Source organism: Phaenicophaeus curvirostris, chromosome 7 (assembly GCF_032191515.1).
Source record: "Phaenicophaeus curvirostris isolate KB17595 chromosome 7, BPBGC_Pcur_1.0, whole genome shotgun sequence".
Lineage (NCBI taxonomy): Eukaryota > Metazoa > Chordata > Aves > Cuculiformes > Cuculidae > Phaenicophaeus > Phaenicophaeus curvirostris.
The window spans coordinates 2,186,688-2,206,351 of NC_091398.1; the positions used below are offsets into that span (position 1 = coordinate 2,186,688).

The window sequence follows — 19,664 nt, forward strand, 5'->3', positions numbered from 1 at the left end:
CACCAAAAGACTGTAACAGAAAATCATAGAATGTCCTGAGTTAGCAAGGACCCACAAGGACCATCGAGTCCAGCTCCTGTCCCTGCACAGGACACCCCAACATTCACACTGTGGGGCTGAAGGCACTTGCCGAACTTTTCTGGAATATTGTCAGGCTGTGCCTGCTTCCCTGGGAGCTGTTCCAGGGCTCCACCACCCTCTGGGGAAGAACCTTCTCCTGATGTCCAACCTGACCCTCCCCTGGCATCTTCCTCCCATTCCCTCAGGTCCCGTCCTTGGTCACCAGAGAGAAGAGCTCAGCGCCTGCTCCTCCTCCTCCCCATGTAAGGATGGTGCAGGGCACAATGAAGTCTCCCCTCGGTCCCTTCTTCTGCAGGCTGAACAGACCCAGTGACTTCAGCCTCTCCTCACATGGCTTCCCCTCTAAACCCTTCACCAACTCTGTGCCCTCCTCTCGATGCTCTCCAGAAGCTTAAGATGCTGTTTATCCTGTGGTCCCAGAGCTACCCCCAGTGCTCAAGGTGGGGCTGCCCCAGCGCCGAGCAGAGCAGGACAACCCCCTCCCTCGCCCGGCTGGCGATGCCGTGCTGGATGCACCCCAGGACACCGTTGGCCCTTCTGGCTACCAGGGCACTGCTGGCTCACGTTCAATTTGCTGTCAACCAGACCCCCCAGATCCCTGATCCAGAGGGAGGTGTCCCTGCCCATAGCAAGGGGGTTGGAACTGGATGATCTTTAAGGTCCCTTCCAACCCAAACCACTCTGTGATTTTATAATCCCTCTCCTCAGGGCAGCTCTCCAGCCTCTCGCTCCCCGGTCCATATGGATCCAGGGTGGCCACGTCTCAGGTGCAAAATCTGGCAGACAAAAATGAAGAAAGGAAATAAAAAGCATACGGAGCCAGCACCAGCTCACCTCAACCAAACACACTCTACAGAGAGGAGAACATCCCCCCGAGCCATAATGCTTCCAAACACCTGCACCCAGGTAAGGTAATGAAAGCCTGGATTGTCTGTGCCAGAGAACAGAGTTGATTTCATAAACGACTGTGCAGCTGGCTGGTCCATTTTCTGTGCCTTTAATTAAAATGCAAAGCTCTGACTAAACAGTAAACATTTAATTAGATTTGTCTCTATGTTTCACTATTAATAACACAGATGAAAAATGCATTAAGAGCCAGCTAATTGGGGGCTCTCCAGGAGTACTTTGGAGGAACAATTAGCACACAATCGGGGTGTGTTTTACCCGGGATCATTGCAGGACTGATGCTTTTTAATATCCCAGCCAAAGGTTTAGGAATTATTAACAAATCTCAGGCAATAAAACAGAGAGGAAGACTGAAATCCCAGCAAATTACAGGGAAGAGCAGCCAGTATGGGAGGGTGAGCCAGGCTGCTGGGTAAACTGGGGTCACCCACACCAAAGGGCTTTTATACAAATAGAGCATCTTTTGGAATAAAGCATGCAGGCTGCATTTTCCCTATCACATGCAGATGTCAGAACTGCCTGAATGCCAGGTTCCTTGGGTGAAGCTGAAACACAAAGGGTAATTTTTACTTCTTTAGGATAGTGGTTAAATCAGTTATAGAACGCTCCGCACACTTTGCTTTCCACCCTCTTAAAGCACATGCAATAATACAGGTGACACTGATGGGCAACTAAAATTGTTCTAGGGCCAGAAAGAAATTCCTCACCCTCACCGTGAGAGACGTGAGCCCCTCTGCTTAGCTGATGACAAAGAGATCAAGAGGTGAGCTGATTACACGGTACGTGCTATTTCTACAGGGAGAAAACGCTGGCTGCGAGAGCGCTCTTTGAGCTCGCTGGAAAAGGTGCAAGAAGCAACACCATCTGCAACTGAAAACTGAGCTCAGATTAGAAATAAAGACTCTGAGCATTGTCTCTCAATACCAGGGAATTAACCGCCTTCCTGAAGGATAGCTGTGCTTACACGACGCTTCAAAACAGTGTCGGAGAGTGTACGGAGAAGCAAAGTCCTACACTTGCGGAGCTCCAGCCTCGCTGGGGTGTGACAACGTTCCACGGGACAACTCTCTGTAGTCACAACTCTCCACGAAAAAAACTCTGTGAGGAAGCAGCAGAGATCCGTTCAGGCTTAGGGTTAGTTTAGGTCTATAGTTAGGATCAGGCTTAGGGTCAGAGTTGTCCCCACGTAGCGTTGTCCCGCAGAGAGTTGTCCCAGATCCAGCTGGGGCTGCTTCTGAAACCCAAAGCTGGGCTAGAAGATGAGCTGTGCTTTGGGAAGTTTGAGAAATGAACATTGAATTATAACCCTAGAATGGAAATCAGTACAAAGCATCCTTAGCGAAGGGATACGCTTCTTGGATTTGCCTCACACACGGCCTCCACACACAGGAAATCAGAGCTCAGGATGTTTCAAGGGTTCTCTTGCCCTTGAAAAAGCCAGGAAGCAATAGATAAAAGAGAGAAACCACCATGTAAAGTAGCGTTTCCCTTGAATGCATCCTAGGATGCACTGAAGCATGGTTACACAGCCTAAGACCAACCTTTTCCTTCCTGTGCACCACGCAGCAGCACTTCCGTGCAGCTCAGAAACTGGGTGAGTCCATATTACCAGGTGGAATTAGACACAACGCAATGGCAGAAGAGTTCCAGATTCTGAATAGTGAGTAACTGAAGTTGTTCTGCTTGCAAAGTGCCAAATTTTCACCTTTTTTCTTAGCAGACAAGGGCACAGTCGAAAAGCCAGATCAATTCAATGGGAATTCTCCCACAAACCTCACTGCACCTCTGAGTTTGAGCATAAATTTCAGTTCAGGCCAACACTTGAAAATGGGTTTAACTTCCCCAGAGCTCTATTTTCACAACTCTGGGCACACGCTGACACACAGCCCTATATGATTTTGAATAATTTCTTGAGAAGTAGATTTTTATTTTTTTAATAAATTTGAAAACTGAATGTAATTTGTTCATTTTTATTGACCAGTTACCAGCTCCATCATGAAGATGCATCCATATAGCGTCAGTATTTTTAAATCGTTATGGATTTATCTGAACCTATGCTATTAGCTACACATACAACCTTGGCGCAATAATTCAAGCCATTCAGGCTTTGCTGTGAAACAAACTCTCCAAGCCAAGCTCCATCAAAAACTCTGAATCCCGCAAAAGGGCTCTGTTCCAGCCCCCGACACCTTCCAAACCTGGGAGGACACTGAGAACACAGCTGAGGTTTCACTGTGCTATCCCTACAGCCGGTTGGAGACAAGTTATCTACCTGTCCAAAGTCATTTTAGACAAGAAGTCTAATCCTTATTTCCTGTTCTAATTCCTGCACCACTACCGAGAACGGAACCTCAGGTTTCCAGCTCTGAAGGGCAGAGCTCCAGTTACCCAGTTCAGGAACTAAATCCAACAAGCCCCCTGACCCAGTGGGTGGTGCGTGGAACCAGATGGGCTTTGAGGTCCCTTCCAACCCAAACCATTCTGTGTGGGAACAGGGGAATCTGCTCTTGCAAATCGTGGCTGTAGCACACTTGGCTCATGCTTGAAGGCTTAGGTTAGGAAGGAGAGAAACCAGTTTTTTAGTAGTGCAGAAACCAATTCAGTAAAACGTACCAAAAGGGAAAATTTGGTTCCTTAGACAGTTAAGCACTTTTGAGATTCCCATTGCAAGGTGTCCAGCTGAAAAACCCCAGGCTGATAGCGTCGGATTTGGGTAAATTAAAGAGAAGGCTGCTTTTAAATTACAATTAATTTTCAAAGATTCAGCTATGAGCTGTCAGGAGGGGAAAGCTCCACACACAGTAACTGCTAGTATTATCCCAGTGTATGAGTCAAAAGTGCCAGCATAGAGGTTTCCGTCCCGGGAGAGACGCAGTGTGCGTGGCCCCTAGTACATTTGTTTATCCCATTCCAGCAGCCACTGCCTACAATTATCCTAACAGTGAGCCCCTGTAATTCAAAGGCCTCTAACAGGGGCTTTTCTGCATACACTTGATCAGAACGTGAAGCAATAGGTAGAATGCATTTCAGGCTAAAGAGAAAGAAGAAAAGAAGCAGCAGTACTTAGGATTCATACACTTGCAGTATTTCTATCATAGCAGTTAATACGCCGCGGCCTTTTCAACCAGCTTCTTAACACCGATGTGACAATGAAAGCCCACGAAGAAGAGAATCAGAAAAGCTTTATTCCCAGAGCTCACTGGTCATATTCTCTTCTGTCTAGCGCCGATGTAAATGAAGGGGATTGCCAGAGTTGGCAGATCCAAGATATGAAACAAGCACTGCGGCAAGGAACCCATTTCATTTCAAAGCATCTTCATCTCACTCCGCCCTTTTGTCTTGCTCCTCCACTGATTGCCTTCGAGCAGCAGGGAGGGTTGCAAGTGAAATTATCCCTGAAGTGGGACCATTATCAGCTCTTCTGTCTGGCTGGGGCAGAGAGCAGCACCAGCAGCTGCCCTGTCAGCTTGGCTGAGCCCTGACGATCAGGTGCTCCCTGTACAAAGCTGCATTTATAACAACCTGCTGGAGTCCACTCTGGCATCAGCAAAACTGGCAAACTTTGAATGCTAGGCCCTCGTTCCTTGAGACATGCAGACACCTGTGGGGAGATTTTACATCTGCTACTGATGACTGGAAACAGTGCTAGCGATTACAAGCAACCAACTGTGGTTTAGGCTTTAGGACCTGCTGGAATGATGAAGTGTCCGATTCTGACACTCACTGCAGCTCACAGCCTTTTGGCCTCAAAATATTCTCTGCCAGGAAGCACTGCTGAGGTGGTAGGCTCAACATTCCTGAGGGGTATGCAACCCCAGTCCCACCAGTCACAACTGAAGGGCATCAATCCAAGTTACACCTGATCATCCATTTAGGAATGGTTGGAACAGGTCCAGAGGAGACCATGAAGATGATCTGAGGGCTGGAGCACCTCTGCTATGAGGACAGGCTGAGAGAGCTGGGGTTGTTCAGCCTGGAGAAGAGAAGGCTGCAAGGACACCTTAAAGCAGCTTCCAGTGCTGAAAGGGGCTCAAAAAAAAAAAAAAGCTAGGAAGGGGCTTTTTACAAGGGCCTGGAGCGACAGGATGAGGGAAAATGGCTTTAAATTGAAAGGGAGAAGATTTAGATTACACACTAGAAAGAAATTCTTCGCAATGAAGGTGAGGAGGCCCTGGCCCAGGTTGCCCAGAGAAGGGGTGGCTGCCCCATCCCTGGAGGGGTTCAAGGCCAGGCTGGATGGGGCTTGGAGCCCCTGATCCAGTGGGAGGTGTCCCTGCCCATGGCAGGGGGGGACTGGGTGGACTTTGAGGTCCCTTCCAACCCAAACCGTTCTGTGATTTACACACTCATGTAAATTACTGCCAGTACAGGCTTTGTGGAGCTTGACACAGGAGGTTTGGTTGGTTTACATTTCCAGATGGATGCAGGCTCTCTGAGAGACCTTCTCCTTTTCCTGTAAAGGTTTTTAGATAAGCAGTAAAACCTACTCATTGTTTAAGATGTTCTGACATGGGAAGTCCCAGCGGGCTTTCCTTGACATCTCTCCCACTGAGATTTCTCAGCAATGCTGGGCAATGTGTATTTACTCGGATCCAAAAGACTTTGCCAAGATTTGCATTTGCTAGAAGGGACCCGAGACTTCAGGCAATTTAACACAGTCATGTAAAATAAACAGCAAGCACATATACATGCTGGATCCAGAAATACATGAGTTGTAGTCGGTGCAGAAAAGCACCTAAGACTTACAAACGCACTGAGCATCATGTGCAGCAGTGGAAAAACAGCAAGGCGAGGCCCAGCACGCACCCACGCTGCTGTCAGGTTACGAAAAGCAACGTGAGACAAATTCAAGAAGTGTATCCCTTAGCTAATGATACTCTGCACCAATTTCCATTCCAGGGTTATAATTCAACACTCATTTCTCCAAGTCCTTTCTGCACCAGTAGCAACAACTTGTCTTAATTCTTTCATAAACCACCAGTGTAGCTCATCGCCTTTGTCCTCCCTCCAGACAGGTAGCAATGAGGTTCCACATTTGAGTGATTTCATTTGAAGGCCATACATAAATACATCCCTACATGTGTTCAAGTGTGTGTGTTACATAGGCGCACACACACAAGGACAGCTACTTGAGTTTAGGTTCTTCTAAGTTGTGATTTCCTTTGTTTCCCAGAGGTTAAAGGCTTCTGTCAAACCATTTTAGCCATTCGTTGGCTTCCTGTATAACATGGTTTAGATTTTCACCCATGTAAATTGTAAAGGCAAAAATGGTTTGGATTAGCAAATCTGATCAGATTTTGCAGGAATCATGAAGAACATGGAAATGGAATCCAGTTTCTTCAAGAAGATATTTCTTAAATTAAATACAGCCCAACTGGGTTCTGCTCCCTTCCAAGGAGGGTAAAATAAAATAAAATTTGTGTGGCTACCTTAATGATGCTACCTTATCCCTCAATCACCATCAAAATAATGCTGTTTATCAGGTTTATCAAGTACAAACAGCAAAGAACAAATCATTCCTTCTCTTTGTTTAAAAAACACTCAGAAGGAATTGAAAAGTTGGTTTAAAATACCTGGACTTAGATACATACATTCATTCATGCTGCCATGGGAGCTAATATTTGCCTTTATCACTTTCACGATTTGATTCCAAAAGTACTCAGCACTGATCTTGTTCTGATTCCTCTGGAGTCACCAGCAAAACTTGCGCTAGCTCAAAAAAAAAAGATGGTATTGATGTTGGCTGCTTCTTTAAAAGCACTTATTACCTTGGTGGTGCAGAAGCATTTGTCTTGAAGAGCTGGCAGAGGTTAAAAGAAAACCCAATAACAGAAAACAGAGTAACAACCCAGACTTTTTCTTGTTGAAGTAATGACTCATAAAAGGGTACAGGCATTCCCTAACCTTCAAAAGGTTTCATCAGTTCTGCTTAGAACTGATCTTCACCAGCGATCAGGGAGTCTTTTTAATATGCAAATAAGATAGATGGCTGTGTTAGAACTGTGTCAGCTTTCCAGCCAGAAGGCAGGAGAGATGAGCCTCAGCTCCAAAGCTGAAAGATGGAGAAGCAGGGGAGTTCCTCAGGCTCCCAGAGGAACATGGATCTCAAGCGGCCATGCTCTCTTTTTGAGGGAAGCAGGTGAGACATACAAAAGCAAGTCAGCCTTATACAAAATCTATTGGACCACAAAGCACATCCTCAAGGGGATTAGATATAAGAATAGATATCTCATCCTGACAGATAGATATTGGATTGGAGGTTAGGAAATATTGCTTCATGGAAAAGGTTGTCAGGCACAGGACCAGGCTGCCCAAGGCGGTGGTGGAGTCGCCATCCCCAGAGGGATTCAGAATATTTGCAGGTGTGGTGCTTAGGGACATGGTTTAGTGGTAAAGTCGACATTAAGTTTATGGTTGGACTTAATGATGTTAAAGGCCTTTTCCAACCTAAATGATTCTATGAAATGGATCAGATAAATGAATCTGAATACATAGATACTTGAAGTTTGAAATCAGGAGTGCTAAAATAGAGAGAACGTACTAAAATCACATAAATATTGGCTGTACAGTGAAGAGCACCCCATCCTCAGCAAACTCTCTCTTCATAGATATAAGACAACAGAATAATTTCTTGGAGGTTCATTTCTCATCTACAGTCAGAATATCCATGAGCTTGTGCCATAATTACTCCAGCATCTAATTACAACACCATAGACAGATCATCGTGACTGAAGGACTAGACTGAGCAGCAGGAACAATTGCAAAGCAAACAATAACGTCTGCGCTTCCAGGGCAGCACAGTGGCGTTAGCAATAAATAAGGAAAAGAATACTCAGAGAAGACAAAACAGACGAGAATATTCAAGAAAATGTACGATGCTCACAAGCATTCTCTACAGGCAAAGTGTTTTTAAGATGAGACTACGTGTTCCAACCAGCGGCGCACAAACTCTGAAGAATGCGGCGTAAGGGGAAAACTTACAGAGACAAATTCTCCGTAACAGAGGATCAGGGAAAACTCGTGGTCATATTCATACTGTTACACGCTGAGCGGATGACAAGGCTAAGAATAAAAGCAGTACTTACATCCTGAGCTGCCGTTCGTTGGAACCAAAGTGAAGTTGGAGGCCCAGGGGTTACGCACGATATCCTGCCAATGAATGGTGTCTGCGAAGCAAAGGAATTTGTTCTGGCCGACATACACCCCTCCATTCAGTATTTCTGCATAAAGGAACAAGAGAACACACTTGTAAGACTTTAGACATGCAGCTGATTAAATCTATTGCCGCTTCGTATACTAGAGAGAGAGAGGGCATAAAATTTGAATGCAAAAAAAAAAAAATCTCACTGTAATCTCACTTAATTATATGAAAACTGGAGGGCAAGCAGCTCACTGTATTTGTAAACAGGAATCACTTATTATTTGTATGCAGGAGAAACCTGATGAAGACAGCCACACAGTAGTTAGATGAGTTACAGAGCTTACCTGTTGTTCCAGAGTAATCAAGTGTGGAACAATATCGCTACTTGTGGGTAAAACAACCTTCAAGACTTAAGTGGCTTTGCAAACACAAGCACTCAACCACACTTCATGTGTATTAATGAAACGCAGCGCGTGCTTATAGAATCACAAAACAGTTTGGGTTGGAAGGGACCTCAAAGCCCATCCAGTTCCATCCCCTGCCACGGGCAGGGACACCTCCCACTGGATCAGGGGCTCCAAGCCCCATCCAACCTGGCCTTGAACACCTCCACCTTAAAACACAGAATGAACACATTCCAGTGGAGTGGGAATCTTCTGAGCCCACAGTGCGTGAGAAGAATCTGGTCATCACAAAGTCTGGAAAAGCATGTTTTCTGATCTGGCTGTGCTGCCGTGATACCATGATCCAAAATACTCAGTACTCAGTATCTAGGATCCAAATCTCAAATACTACGATCCAAAACCACCACATGCCTTTCTGGGAGATTTACGTCAAAGGGAGACAGTTTCTAAGCAGAGGAAAGTTAAGGCTTTCTCATATTTTCAAATTTAGCTTATGAGTTTTAAAAACTGGTTTGTTGCCCTGTCACTAATGGATTGATTTGTCAGTCCTAAACATAAAAATGATTTTACAGTCTCTGGTTGTAGCACCAGGCTTTCCTCTGGAACAACACCTTCTTCCTTGACCCTCCAATCTCCTGTTCAAATTCACAATTTCTCTTCTTAACCTGGCTCTTCTCTTTCCAAAGCAGAGGACAATCCGTGTGACTCATTAAAGTTAACAAGAGCTGCGCAGCTAAACCCCTCTGCACCCTTAGTGTCAGAGGTTTGAGCCTCAGCAAAGAAATGTTGGAGTCGAGTTGCTAATGGCACCTCAGACTGACATTAAGTGGTGCTGTGCAGCCACGAGTGTCACACTTTCGCAGAGACATGAAGAGTAAATCTCCACAGCAATGATTAAGGTCATCTGATCATCCTCATCTCCCAAGAAAACCTTTAGATGCTGTAGCGGGAAGGCTAATGTTGACAAACAACAAGGAAGGAATTGCTGCATATTTTATTTAAACTGCCCAGGTTTACAGGCCACAGCAGGTAAAGGAGGCAGCCCCCAAGAAAAGGACGTATTAAGTACAGGATCATCTGTAAATAAATCCTTCCACCATATTAATCAGTTCATATTATTATTATCTATTTCCTAGAAACCTCTGGTTTAAAGGCTTGGCTTTTCATTATAAAGGGGCTTAAAAATGAGAACAATAATAATAATCTTAAGCAGAAAAGAGTCCAGATTAGAGATATGGCTATGATCTGTTTGCGGGATATTATTATGAGCCCTCAAACCCCCATCTGTTGGCAATTCTGCTCTAGTGAGGAGGTGGAACTGAGGAGAACACTAAAAACCACTCTCAGTAGTGATTTCTGCATTGTCCCAGCCACACAAGATTACCTGATCCATTATGGCCCACATTTTGATTAAAAATTGCAACTAACAAGCAACAAAATACTGTAAAAGCTCCATCTGTAGCTTCTTAAGCACTTCCAGACAACTTCAACCAGTGTCTCTATGGGCTGGTACAGCTGAACCCCTGCCACTGCATCACTTCTGGGTTTTGGAGCACTCACTCATGACAACATCCATCACATTTTCTTCTCTGCTAGCAACTTCGATGCATTCTTGTGCAGCAGGCATGCAACAGCTTACAGGACAAGGAATTCTATTTGTTTCAATTTGTGGAGAAAGGCTGTTTGAGCATAAAGGCAACCAGAACCCGTCCCCTCTGTACTGCAAGGAAGGCTGGTGGTTTTTCCTGTGATTTACTGAAAGCAAACATTGGAAATGCTCTGATATCTCCAATCACTGAGCAAAAATCATCGTACCTGCTGCCCCTCCCCAAATACACAGTGCAGTGTCTTTATTTGCACCACCTTTCACGGGTGACAGGATTAAAGTTTAAAGGTCTATCAATGTGGTGAGGCACTAATAAACCTGAGTAATATCGAAGACATTAAATAACGCCCGAGTTCAATGTTTAGTATGATCTCAAAATCACTTGTGCTTGACTCTTCTTTGGGATCCAGATCCATTCTTTTTCTACCTTCCCATTCCCAGCTGCTATCCCACTTTGCACCTCGAATCCTGGGTTCAGTTCTGGGCCCCTCACTACAAGACAGACACTGAGGGGCTGGAGCGTGTCCAGAGAAGGGAACGGAGCTGGGGAAGGGGCAGGAGAACAGAGATTATGAAAAGTAGCTGAGGGATCTGAGGTTGTTCAGCCTGGAGAAGAGGAGGCTGAGGGGAGACCTAATCACTGCCTACAAATGCCTTAAAAGAGGTTGTAGCGAGGTGGGTGCTGGTCTCTTCACCCAAGTGACAGGCAATAGGATGAGAGAGAATGGCCTCAAGCTGCACCAGGGCAGGTTCAGGCTGGACTATGGAAAAACTTCTTCACTGAAAGGATTCTCGGGCCCTGGCAGAGGCTGCCCAGGGAGGTGGTGGAGTCCCCATCCCTGGAGGGGTTTAAAAGCCGGGCAGATGAGATGCTCAGGGATCTGATTTAGTAGTGGACAGGGACGGTTGGACTTGGTGATCACAAAGGTCTTTTCCAACCTTGGGATTCCACGATTCTATCGTTATGACAAGTGCTCAGCACGTGTAAATCAGCACAGATACATCGGCTTCACCGCCTTAACTCAACTACATTTTGCACTTCTCCACCCTCTTAGCAAGAACAATGCCTGGGAAGACCTAATAAACCCAAGCACGTGTTAAGCAAATGAAGCACAAATGCAATCAATATACAATAGAGGCACTCTATAATGAACTCATCACCATTAAGTTATCAACTCCTTTTAATTTACAGCACTGAAAGGGGGAGATAAAGTTAAACAATAAACAGGAGGAGAAAGGCGGGCAGCTCTGCCTCCACAGTGGAGCCAGCAGAGGAAACCAGGCAGAACCCACTTTCTCCTCGTGCGTGGTGCCTCTTCCCAGAGCTCTTCACCCGGCTGGAGCAGGAAAGGGAACGACAAGTGCCCCAGAGAACTTGCTGCAAGTGATTTCCACTGACAAGAAAGAAGGTCCTGCTGAAGAAGCCCTAAAAAGCACAGCTCACAGTGGAATACATTTTAAATTCCACTGGGGGGGAGTGTTATTTACTTCTAACCCAAATTTTTGTGACATAAGAGAACATTAGTCTGAGCACAACACTGCTGCCCATCGCAGGAGGCAGAGCGCTCGGATCTACCTGCCGGTGAAACACTTATTGCACCACACCAGCAGCAAATAGGACACAGGGACTTTTACTCTGCTCAGGGGCACAGAGTTACGAGAAGGGAGTTTGAAGCACAAGTCCCACTGGCATTCATTGGGAAAAGGCTTCTTAATGATGTCAGGTGGTTTCAGATGCCTCCCTGGGAAGTACTTATGGTCACATTTTAAGAGTATCACAACATCTCACTTTCATGGATTCATTAAGGTTGGAAAAGCCCTCTGAGCTTATCCAGTCCTACTGTCAGCCCAACTGTACCGTGCTGAATAAACCATAAACCAAAGTGCCACAGCCAGAGATGGAGACTCCACCACTGCCCTGGGCAGCCTAGTCCAGGGCTTCACCACTCTTTCAGTAAAGAAATTGATCCCTATATCCAATCTAAACATCCCCGGTGCAACTTCAGACCATTTCCTCTCATCTTATCACTCATTATTTGGGATTAGAGACCAGTACCCACCTCACTACAACTTCCTTCCAGGATCTACCTCTTCTCTGGGATAAACAGCCCCAGGTGCACCAGCCACTCCCCCAAACCCCTGGGCTCCAGCCCCTTCCCAGCTCCACTCCTTTCTCTGGATGCACTCCAGCAACTCGAAGTTCCTTTTGTAGTGAGGGCCCCAAAACCAAAGCCAAGATTAGAGGTGTGGCCTCAGCAGCATCATGTGTAGGGGCATCAGGACTGCAGCCAGTGCTTTGAGGAAAGAATTTGCTCCCAGGTCTTTTGCCACTTGAGTCTGGAGGAAATGCAAAACTACAACTTCCTTATTAGAGCCACTTTACTAGCTTAAAAGCAGATGATTCTGTAACCAAAATTATATGAAAATAAATCAGAAAGTGCACTTGTCACTGACTTCTGTCATTATTTTGTTTATTGCTGCCAAATGACTTTGGGGAACTTGTATCTGCATATTATTAAAACTCTATTAAATGCTTATTTATTCAGGAAGTTAAATTAGAAATGTATCATCCATAATATCTGCTGTTTTCTTGCTTCCATCAGCCCAGTGACGGAGCAGAACCCTTACCATATAACTTCAGTAACCTGCCACACAACACTGAAAATCACAAGCAGAAGAAATGGCAACACAGGTCTAGCAACCATGGAACACGAGTACCGTACATTTCCCATAAAATGCCACGGAACAAAGAGGCGCATCACACACAGTTTCACAAAGCCACACAATCACAGACTTCTTTAGGTCAGAAATGATCTTGAAGATCATCAAGCTCAACTGCAAACCTAACACTGCCAACTCCCCCACTAAACCACGTCCCTGAGCTCCACATTTCCACAGCTTTTAGATACCTCTAGTTACAGTGACTCCACCACTTCCCTGGGCAGCCTGGTCTGGTGCTTAAGAATCTTTTGGTGAAGTAGTATTTCCTAATATCCAATCAGAACCTCCCCTGGCACAACTTGAGGCTATTTCATCTTGTCCTATCACTTGTCACTTGAGAGAAAAGACCAGCACCCACCTCATCACAAGCTCCTTTCAGGGAGCTGCAGAGAGCCACAAGGTTTCTCCTCTTCTGCAGGCAGAACAGCCCCAGGTCTCTCAGCCGCTCCTCATCAGGCTTGCTTTCTAGACTCTTCCCCATTTGTACTTAATCTGCTAAATTCAAGGAGGGACTGAATTTGTAACACCTGCTCTAAGAGAACAAGTTCTACTGCAGTCAGGGAAAAGCCCATAGCAGCCATCAGAAGCTTTGGATCCCTAAGGTAAATAAGACAAAGGGACACCAGCTCTGCAAGTGTGTTTAGATCGCAGATGTTAATGGACCCGGCTGTTTAAAGGGTGCTTTCTTCAGCTGCCTTTGTCTTGTATGCAGTGTAATCCCTCCCAATCTGTTATCTAATTCCTAATGTGGTTTAAAGTGGCAAAACGTGTTCACGTTCTCCAACGTATCCTGAAGGGCACATAAAATACGCATCAGGAGCTGCAGGCACCTGTTAGGCAATTGAATCTGGTTCTAAACTGGCCATAAATTCGGTTATAAAATTGCCACTGCTATTCAAGGTTGCAAATGAAAACCTCTTCTCTGGTGCTCGGAAGCCAGCTGGCACCATGAACTGGAAGAAGGCATAGCAAGAGGGAGAAGAACCAGCTCTAAAGTGCACTGAGAAAGGAGAAGTTCATTAGGAAAAACTATTGGGCATGTCCACTGTAATTGTTTCAAATGTAACTGAGAAGATTTCTTATACTTTCTAAGCTGAGTATCCGCTAAGGCAACAGCTGGCTTTTACAATACAGTACGTATTCTGCACCCACAGAGTATATCATGCCTGTTGATGACACCTTAATTTCCAAGGTCAGCCTCCAGGAGAGATGAAGGACCTCTGCATGCTGACGCTGCTGCCCCTTCGCCATCCCCAGCCAGGCGATGCGGATCTGTTGTCAGATGCTGTATCGCTCTCCAAACGCTGTCGTGTTTCACCCAAGATGCTGAATGCATTATCAAAACTGGCTTTAACCTGGAAATTTCATACCAAACTGAGTCTTTTGATCTCTCAGCATAGTTGATTGCTGATGACCCACTAGGAAAGCACTTCAGGTCCATCATTAATACGCAATGTCTTAAAGGGTAATGAGAACCGGGCGCTTTCGGAGACAATAGCTCGTCCATCATCAATCAAGATCTGAAGCTTTTATACAGATGATTTAAGAAGAGTTGGACTGTGTAAAATTGAAATGTCACATTTGGATTGGGAGATGGGGGGAGCTTGGTAATGAAAACGAGAGTTTTAACCTTCTCCATTTCAGCTCAATGACCATACTCAAAAGCTCATGGATGTGGAATCTGTGTACCCGCTAGAAGCCCCAGACAGCCTTCGATCTCAGTTATACAATTTCAAGTAAAGATTATTTGGGTCATTAGCTGGAAGTCAGTTTCAAGGCTTGATGGCAACAGCACGATATCCTTTATTTTTATCAAAAGCAATCAGTGATACGTGCAGCCTGCGGGTCTGTACTTCCAACTGCTGAATAACTAAGAGCACTGGATTGTAGCACCAGAGCATAAATCTTCCAAATCTGGCTACCTTTTTTGCTGGTTAAGTAAAAATGGAGTCGTTTGATTACCTTCCACTGAGTCTATTGAGGTACCTTCTCACCACTCACCACAATGTGTGTGAAGAAGGGCTCTCAGGGTCCTTGTGAATCATTCAGCTGATTCATTAAAGGACAACAGACTCTGGTCAGCTCTTCTCTCAGCCATCTCCCAAAAGGGAGTGTCTCTTTCACCAACAGGCTCCGCCAGATTAAACACACTCAAGTAAGACTTTCTTATCCGCTTGGATTATTCCACTCTCCACACATGCACCCTGAAGTCTTCCTTCTCACAGCATTATTGCCCTTCCAGGACTGAAAGGGGCTCCAGGAAAGCTGGGAAGGGGCTCTGGATCAGGGAGTACAGGGACAGGACAAGGGGAAACAGTTTGAAGCTGAAAGAGGGGAGATTGTGATGAGATCTTAGGAAGAAATGTTTTCCTCTCAAGGTGGGGAGGCCCTGGCCCAGGTTGCCCAGGGCAGGGGTGGCTGCCCCATCCCTGGAGATGTTCAAGGCCAGGCTGGATGGGGCTTGGAGCCCCTGATCCAGTGGGAGGTGTCCCTGCCCATGGCAGGGGTGGGACTGGATGGGTCCCTTTCGATCCAAACCATTCTATGATTCCTTGTGGGTGCTATGATGGCAGCGCAGGGATGCGGGGTGATCGCACCGTGGGCTGCCGCAGCAGAGCCAGCCTGAAGAATAGATGACTGGAGGGCAGGGACACCGAACTGCAGACTCTCGCTGCCTAAAGGAGAGATACAGGGGAAAATGGCACCAGACTCTTCTCAGAATTGCACAGCCAGAGGACAAGAGGCAACGAGTACAAGATACAACATGGAAACACTGATTGGACATGAGGAAAATACTCTTCACAGCAAGAGCGGTTAAGCACAGAGCAGACCGACCAGAGAAGTGGTGCTATCTCTAGCTCTAGAAATTTTAATAAACATCGAACAACTTGATCCTTGCTTGAAGTCAGTCCTGCTCTGAGCCGAAGGTTGGACCAGATGACCCCCAGATATCACTTCCAACCCCAATTATTTCCTCCTTCTCTGATTATTAATCATCTACCACTGCAGTGCTTACAACCCTCCACCAGCACTCCATTCTCTCCATTTCTATAAAAGCATACTTCATTTTAAACTTTTAGCTACCGATAAGCATTTGCTGATGCAAAACACCCATCTGGAAGATAACATATATTTAAAGGCACGTCACACGCTACTGTATGTGAAATACAGAACCTTCATCACCGTCATCGTACCCCATTTCATGCAAAGGGGACATCTGGACTACAAAACGTTGCAGCTTTCAGAAGGAAAGAACTGTTGCCCTTTGATCTGCTGATTTCTGTTAGCATAAAGAAAATTGTAGTCATTTAAGTCACTGTAATGAATCACTGATGAGTTTCAAATTGCCGTCTATGGAGAGCATGACACGCAGCTAGCTCGCCCCAGAAGGCACGCTCTCGAGCTCAGAGAGCGCAGCAATATGCCAACCATCAGAAATGAGCAGTCATTTCATTCTCGGGAGCCGTGACTTAACATTCAGGTGGCTCAGCGCTACCTGATGGGGTTATCTGCGTCCCAGTTAGCAGCAACTGCGCCGTCAGGAAGAGGCGAGCGTTTCTGTGGTGTCTCCCCGGTGAGTCCCCCAGTAACACGACACTGTTGCTCCAAAACCCGTTCCTCTGAGCGTGGATTTCAGCAAGGAAGCACGGCTGTGGGCAAGCTCATCGTTCAAAAGTTCACAAAACCTGCTGAATCTAAAATCCATCATCTCCCCTCCGCCCCGTTCTTATTCTTTGGCAGAAAACCAGCAGAAGGTGCAGAAGGAGAGATGGTGTGCATCACACTGCGGGTACCAACAGGGCAATCAGAGTCTCCCTGGTGTCCCAGTGGGCTCCAGAAAGCCTGAGGGCTCTGACTCCAGTACTGGAATTCATCTCTGCTGTCTGGTCACCTTTATGGTGAGCATCTGGTGGGGCAATGGATGGTACAATGACCCACACCAGCTTTATTGGCGCTTGCCTCACCATCTTTCTTGACACAGTCCCCGCTTCCCATGTCAGGCATCCTCCAAATCTGTTCAGTGACCCCAGTGTCACCTCTTCTGCCTTCCTGAAATGCTGCCCATGTCCCACAGCTGCAACAGCTCCTCCATCTGTCACACTGATCAGGCTCTGCAAAGGTGCAGCAACAACACGCAAACCAAGCCACCCATCCTGGCTCACTGAGATGGTTTCAAATCCAGTTTTCCTGCTCATTTCTCTAGAGCTCCTGCTGTGATCGAAGTGCTTGTCCAGTAATGATTACTGCTTCTGAAGGGCACTATGTTTATTTGCCAGCCCTACTGCAACACGAGTGGCTTCCAGCAGAGTTACCTAGTGCTTCCAGGATGGTTCCATCAGCTACAGACCCACCCACAAACTCCACTGAGAACCACCAGTCAAGGCTTCCTGGGGGTAAGATTGTGGACTGATCTTCCAACTGTCCTCCTTTGGCTCTGACCAGTTCTTCTGCTGGTTCAGAGCCCTGGTGTATGATATATGGACCTAAACCTCTCTGTGCCACGGCTCCAACAGGGACTCATCCCACCTCCTGTCCCCGACCTCAAGGGCAGGCAGCTACAATCAAGGGAGAAATATGGGGCAGCAGCAGAGAGAGGGTCCTATTCCAGATCAGAAAAAGTGGAAACTAGTGCTAGGAGCCAACTAATCGGCATGAAATCCACTGAGCCAAACTGAATCCCTAAGGAAACGGGCTCTGCACTGCAGGCTGCCTTAGACTTCATAGCATCTGCCTGAGCCAAATTTGAAAACTGGCACTGAGAACACTTATTTTTATTTTCCCCCTAAGCTTTGGTTCTCTCCTCATCCAATGTTTGTATCATTTCTCCACCCAGGATAAGGCTCCACACTTTGATTCACTTCTGTGTTGACAAGGAGAAGCATTTAAAATGCGTGTGTCTCTCTTGGCAGGACATTTGCTATATAATATTTTGATCAAACCTGTAATGTTTCATGTCTGCTGGTGGCAGGTCTCAATTTATCTCTTCCATCTGCTGAGATATGTAACTGTGAGACTGCTGTATCCCCGTTCTCCTGGCATCAGCTCTTTATAAGAGGCATCTTGTGAGTAAATGTTGCATGTTTGCTATTGCTGCTGCACCCTCTCCAAGCGGGCTTTGCATGTGGAAGTCAAGCAACAGCAGGAACAGAATCAAAAAATCATAGAATGGTTTGGGTTGGAAGGGACCTCAAAGCCCACCCAATTTCAGGCCGCTGCTATGGGCAGGGACACCTCCCACTGGATCGGGGGCTCCAAGCCCCATCCAACCTGGCCTTGAACCCCTCCAGGGATGAAGAAGCCACCACTGCTCTGGGCAACCTGGGCCAGCACTTCTTCACCATCTTTGTGAAGAATTTCTTCTTACTGTCTAATCTAAATCTTCTCCCTTACAATTTAAAGCCATTTCCCATCATCCTATCCCTCTACTCCCCAATCAAGAGCCCCTCCCCAGCTTTCCCGGAGCCCCTTTCAGCACTGGAAGCTGCTCTAAGGTCTCCCTGTAGCCTTCTCTTCTCCAGGCTGAACAACCCCAACTCTCTCAGCCTGGCCTCATAGCAGAGGGGCTCCAGGCAGGGCCAAGGGCATCTGAATAGAGCAGGGTTTCCCTGTAGCTTCACCAGGAGTTTCAACTCTGGCATTAGTTGACGGTATATGTTTTAATTCTTTTCATGTAACCACCGACAAATTCAAGAAGCCTGCTTTCTATCCCAAGCACATCTGGCACTCGGGCCGCGCTTGGCAAACAGACTGATGGCCTTCTGTCTTGGAGCACCAGTGCCTCAAGTACATCCTGACTGGCATCAACACGCAGAAATTCCTTCTCCCTTTGAAAAAAAATTAGTTAAGATCTGGATGTAGTGGTAATTTCCTCCATTTTCTGAAAGGCTGTAAAAAATTATTGGCTCCATAGAGCCCTTCTCTTTCAAAACTGTCATAATGTGGCTTGGAATAATCCTGGAAGGGTGCCCAGACCCACGTCCAGCTGCATCCTGCGTTTCAGTACAAGCATTTGCATATGGGCTGCTAATTGGCATGCAGCTGGTTTTCTGCCAGCTCCAGCAATTGCATAACCTAACTAATCTTTCTTCTGGGCTCGAAAGAGGAGTCTGTGTCCGCTGAGCTTAGAATTTCTATATGGGATCTGTTCAAGTATGCTCTCACATTTCTATGCCGCGTTGTTAACCTCTCCTGAGATACGGTGTCAACTCTTCGAGGAGGAATTTTAATTGAAATTTGTCGAAGGTGGGAAGTGCCTGTGCCTTTCCCCGGCTCTCTGGTACTGAACTCGTGTAAATGACAAGCTGAAAACCCTCCTCCTGCACAGAGGACTGGGAAGTGACTCTTCTCTGGCTCCTACGAGCCATAAGGCTCGTGTGTGCCCTCCCAGCGCCGTGTCTGGGGACTGCTTGATAGCCAAAGGAAGGCTTGCAAACTGAGAAACATGCAGGTTAATCACAGCAATCAGTAAGGCCTTCTTTGTACGTTAATGAGTTTGATCGGATCTGAGCCTCAAGCATCCCAACTCACAGGCTTTCCCCTTTTACTCTGTCATTGCCAAGAGGTCACTCTCAGGCTTGTTTCTCATGCACGCACACTCAATTCAGGTTTCAAATCCGACGGGATGTCAGGGATGTCAGGGAACGTGTTGGTGCTGCTGAGCCTCTGACCTCATGGAAACACAGCTGATGGATTCCTGCTAACTGTTCTCCCTCCCCAAAACTCACATAAACTCGGTGATTATTGTTTGACCACATCCTTTTTGACCTTTATTACGCTCCTGTTCTGTGCTACCATTATAAGGCAG

General features: G+C 46.4%; 1 protein-coding gene across 4 annotated transcripts in view; it reads right to left on the reverse strand.

Annotated features, from left to right (window-relative positions):
* Positions 1 to 19,664, reverse strand: part of ERBB4 (erb-b2 receptor tyrosine kinase 4) — a 600,803-nt gene that overhangs the window by 166,957 nt on the left and 414,182 nt on the right. For all 4 annotated transcript variants that reach the window (XM_069860563.1, XM_069860561.1, XM_069860564.1 and 1 more), the window contains exon 4: positions 8,073 to 8,207. In XM_069860563.1, the coding sequence (XP_069716664.1) occupies positions 8,073 to 8,207 (135 nt within the window). The remainder of the gene's footprint in view (positions 1 to 8,072; positions 8,208 to 19,664) is intronic.